General features: G+C 43.8%; 3 protein-coding genes across 4 annotated transcripts in view; 2 read left to right on the forward strand and 1 right to left on the reverse strand.

Annotated features, from left to right (window-relative positions):
- The window catches only part of HYLS1 (hydrolethalus syndrome 1), a 12200-nt gene extending 10782 nt beyond the window's left edge, over positions 1-1418 (forward strand). The window contains exon 3 of the mRNA XM_010829477.1: positions 105-1418. Coding sequence (XP_010827779.1) covers positions 105-1035 — 931 coding nt within the window. The 3' untranslated portion in view covers positions 1036-1418. The remainder of the gene's footprint in view (positions 1-104) is intronic.
- The window catches only part of PUS3 (pseudouridylate synthase 3), a 10360-nt gene extending 7018 nt beyond the window's left edge, over positions 1-3342 (reverse strand). The window contains exon 1 of the mRNA XM_010829476.1: positions 3299-3342. The gene's annotated coding sequence lies outside the window, so the exon portion shown is untranslated. The remainder of the gene's footprint in view (positions 1-3298) is intronic.
- DDX25 (DEAD (Asp-Glu-Ala-Asp) box helicase 25) overlaps positions 1-4515 on the forward strand; it is a 28243-nt gene that overhangs the window by 3665 nt on the left and 20063 nt on the right. The window lies entirely within an intron of this gene.

Consider the following 4515-nt stretch of genomic DNA (forward strand, 5'->3'; position numbering starts at 1 on the left):
TATGACTGTTCTGTTTCATTGCTATAAAATAGTACATAGGAAGGGAATGGTTTTTGAGCTGGGAGTTTATTGTCAGGAAACTAATCGATGATTTTCTCTTACAGAAGGTCCTTCAGTATAGGGGAAGCAGTGGAGGAACTTGTGGGACCTGATGGACAAAAATGGGCTGATATGGATCCAGAAGAACGAATGTTAGTAGCCGCTAAAGCTTTCCCTCATATCTGTGCAGGCCACGGTGAGGGAGATGTCAGAAGAGAAGCCCAGTCCACCCTGTATGATCCCTACAGTAAAGCCTCAGTAACCTCAGGAAAGCAACCTGCTTTTCCTGCACAACTGCATCACCCACATACAGAAAGCAATGGCCCTTCAGAAGCAGTCTCAGAGACCTCCCAAAGACTCCGAAAGCCAGTTATGAAGAGAAAGGTGCTGCGTCGAAAGCCAGATGGGGAAGTATTAGTGACGGATGAGTCGATGATCAGTGAATCAGAGTCTGGTACAGAAAATGACATGGATGTCTGGGACTTAAGACAAAGGCTGATGAATCTGCACTTCCAGGAAGACAGGGAATCTCCAGTTGATGTTTCACAAAAATTTAGTCTACCACGTGAATACCAAGGAATTTCTCAAGATCAGCTCATTTGCTATCTACGAAGAGAAGAAATGGGCCCTCCAGCTTATGAACAAGACCTGATTGTTGCCAGCCGGCCCAAGTCCTTTATCCTTCCAAGGCTGGACCAGTTGAGCCGAAACCGGGGCAAGGTAGACCGGGTAGCCCGCTATTTTGAATATAAACGAGACTGGGACTCCATGCGGTTACCTGGTGAACATCATAGGAAGGAATTACGCTGGGGTATCCGAGAGCAGATGCTTTGTCGTGCAGAAGCCCAGTCCAAGCCTCAGCATATATATGTTCCAAACAATTACCTAGTGCCAACTGAGAAGAAACGATCTGCCCTTCGCTGGGGTGTTCGTTGTGACCTTGCAAATGGTGTGATGCCCAAGAAACTTACGTCCTTCCCTCTTTTTCCTTCTTAAGTCTTTTTTTTTTTTTTAACTTGTCTCTCCTTTCACAGGATTGTTTGCAATAACCTGGTTCTTAGTACCTCTCCTTTTATTTAAATAGAAACAACTAACTCAAAATACCATGGAACATAGAGTAAGGACTTCACCCATCACTGGTCTTTTCTAGGTATATGTCACATTGGTATCTACCACTTAACTTCCAAATGACCATCAAATCTAGCAACTGCAAGAGGAATCATGGCAGACCTAGGCTTTCTGTTTTGTCTTAGTGAGCAAAGCCAGCCCTTGTTTCATGAACTTGTTACCTTTGGCCAATGTGAGTTGCTGTTTTTATCAGTGTGTTTTTAAAGTTGCTGGGCAGTAAGCTTACCTATTAAACACTTTTGGAAATTTGTGAACTTTACTTTATTTTCCCTTAAATATTTTCCAAAGGCAATCTCAAACCTAGGTTATGATTCTGCTTCCAATTATACTCTCCATCATACTCTCCGCACCTAAATGAGAGCCAAAGGGAATGGACAAAAACCTGCCCTTTACACATAATCCTACATGAAGGAACAGCAAGATAACCTTTGCTACTAAAGGAATACAGTAATTCCACTAACCATGTTAAATGTTTTTTAATAGATGCTCAATAATAGCACGATATCACATGCAAGGTTCTAACCCAAGTTTTGTTTCAGAATTATTTCAATAATATGTTGCCCTCCGTTTACTTCTGGAATGCCATACTTTTTATAATTTGCCTCTGAGAATTTCTTAGAAATCATGTCTGTCATTTGAAGGCTATTGCCACATTGCAACAGAGCTTCAAACTACTAGCAGCTGGAGCCAGATGCAGACATAATAACCAAAATGAATCTGGCCTGTTAGGGTCAAATCACTAACTGAGCTCATCTGAACTTAGATCTGTTTGTTTTTGATTTCTGGTTCAATAATACCTAAAACCTGGAGGCTGTCAGATTTAGCATTTAAGCCAGAAGAGTGACAGCAGAAATAGCTTGCTTGTTCAAGAGAAAAACAGCCATGTGACAAAAATGAATGACCTTGACCATTACTATCTGCTAAAATACATTTTCTCCGTAATATTTAAGTTACATCATTCATTCATTCACCCATTTCCATTGTTAACCATTCATTAGGGAGAGAAATAATCAGTGGCTCAAAGATACATGTAAGGTAACATTCACTGCAAATAAGCAGAAACTGCCAACTGTCCAACAATAGTGAAGTAATTAGATGTTAGTCATTGGAAATATATGGGAAGCTAATAGAAAAATGAAAATTAGATGAAACAAATAGGCTGCACGCACTGTCTTGCTGCACACACAAAGCCCAAGGAAAGGTCAACACACCTAACTTCAGGTAGTGGGATTCAAGGTAAGTCTGTACCTCTGTTTTAAAAGTTAACAGCCACATGGCATTTTTTTTTTACATACAAATCAGTTAAAAAAAAAAAATCCCAATGGTTTGCCTCTTCATCTATTTCTCAAAGCCCAATATTACCTACCTTATTAAACCAATTAACTAGTCCAAAGGTATTAAACCGGTAATAAGACATTTTTAGCAAAACAGAATTGACTCAGTACAGTTTTCCCCAGAACACCACTTCCCCTCCTCAGGGTGAAGTGCAGTGGTTCTCAAGCAGCCGTGTAATACCAGGAAGTGAAGTAAAAGTCACTCAGTCGTGTTTGACTGCGACCCCATGGACTATACGGTCCATGGAATTCTCAAACCCAGAATACTGGAGTGGGTAGCCTTTCTTCTCCAGGGGATCTTCCCAACCCAGGAATCGAACCCAGGTCTCCCGCATTGTGAGCGGATTCTTTGTGCCAGCTGAGCCACAAGGGAAGCCCAGGAAAGGGGTCACCAAATTATCAAACCAATTTTCAAATTTGGGGGGAAAATGTTGCCACACCTCCACACTCCACATACTACCGGAATCTCCACTTATACTATTTGGTTTCATGAGCAAACGAATTCTGAGGCAGAAAAGACTACACTCCGCAGTCCCAGGGTCCTCAACAAATCGAAGAACAAGCTCCTAACTGCTGCACGTTCCTGACAACTGCTCCAAGAAGCACCAGACACAAAAACGCAGGGTCTTTAGCGAGGTTCCACTTCCGTACTCACAAGAGTGCTTTCCGGGAAAGATCAAGGTACAGAAAAAGGGAGCATAGGGGAAATGAGAGAAACGTCCATCTGTTTGCCCATCTGTTCGTTCCTCTTTGTAGAACCCAGAAAATAATTTATCCCCCAAAACCCGCACACTTACCTTCCGGTTGTCGGCCACGCAGCTTTCCTCGAGACAGGAAGCTGTCACTTTGCGTCTTCTACGTGCTCCTCCGGGACTTCATGGGAAATGTAGTCCACCTTTATGGGAAATGTAGTTCTAAGAGCCGGGAGTGCAGGTTTAACACTGAAATCTGCCTACTGTTTTGTAGTCCGGCCACTATCTATGCACCTCCAACAAGGCATGATCTGGGGCCTGCGCAAGGACAAGAATAAAAGATAGGATAATTTCTAGTCTGCTAAAATAATAGAACGTTAAATTTAAAGAACTTGACCCGATTTTATTCGTAGTTAAATTAGTAGAAAGCTATCATTGAGAGTCAAAACCATTTACAATTAGACTCCACATGAAGGGCCGAAAAGGAATGTGATCATCTCATAACAAATGACCGAGATGTCTGAGTGACCGAACAAGGATAGGGAGTCTTGCTTCAGCACCACGGAGAGGTCATAACTAGGATTTTGCACGTTTTTCTAGAGATACTGATTGAAATCTCAAGATTCCGGTTAGAAAATTTGAAGAAAAAAATATTCTGCCCCTTTTGTCCAGATTTAGCAGTCATTTAGTAGAATCTATCCCTGATTGTGCAGGTGAAGGTGCGAGGTGAAGGCTGTACCAAAGGGGAAACAGTTTTCTCCGCGTTGTTTCAGCACGAGGCACGTATCAGAACTAAGATGAAAATAAGCCGGTATTTGGAAAAAGGACAGGTATCGAGTAACAGGGACAGTAGTTAGAATTTGAATAACTTTACTTCCTCTCTGCATCTTTCCCATTTGTCCGGTGAACCTCACTCCGTCTGACTCTACTTTCCTATGCCATTCACTCTAGCCTTTCTGACATCTTGAAACGTAGCAGCAGAAGTTTCGGGGGAAGGCGAACATGCGAGTTTGAAGCGGGGTGCAGGGGTCCTGCCCCACCACCTGAAGAATAGTCTGGGGAGAGGGTGGTGGGGGAGAAGAGGTAGGACTCTCGAATCAGTGCGGAGATTCCTGCCGCTTAGTCTTCCACGCCGCTGCTGGCTCAGCAGAGGTTCGCCTAACATTCTAACATTCACCACAGAAGCGCCCGTGCCGGGTTTCTAACGCGTGGCGCGGACTTGCGGCCGGGTGGAGGACAGCTACCGCTCGCCCGCTCCTCCCCGGACCACGCCCTCCGCCCCTGACTCCTCCCACTTCCCCGCAGCTAGGGCGCCTGCGCGC

Source organism: Bison bison, unplaced genomic scaffold (assembly GCF_000754665.1).
Source record: "Bison bison bison isolate TAMUID 2011002044 unplaced genomic scaffold, Bison_UMD1.0 scf7180017864506, whole genome shotgun sequence".
Lineage (NCBI taxonomy): Eukaryota > Metazoa > Chordata > Mammalia > Artiodactyla > Bovidae > Bison > Bison bison.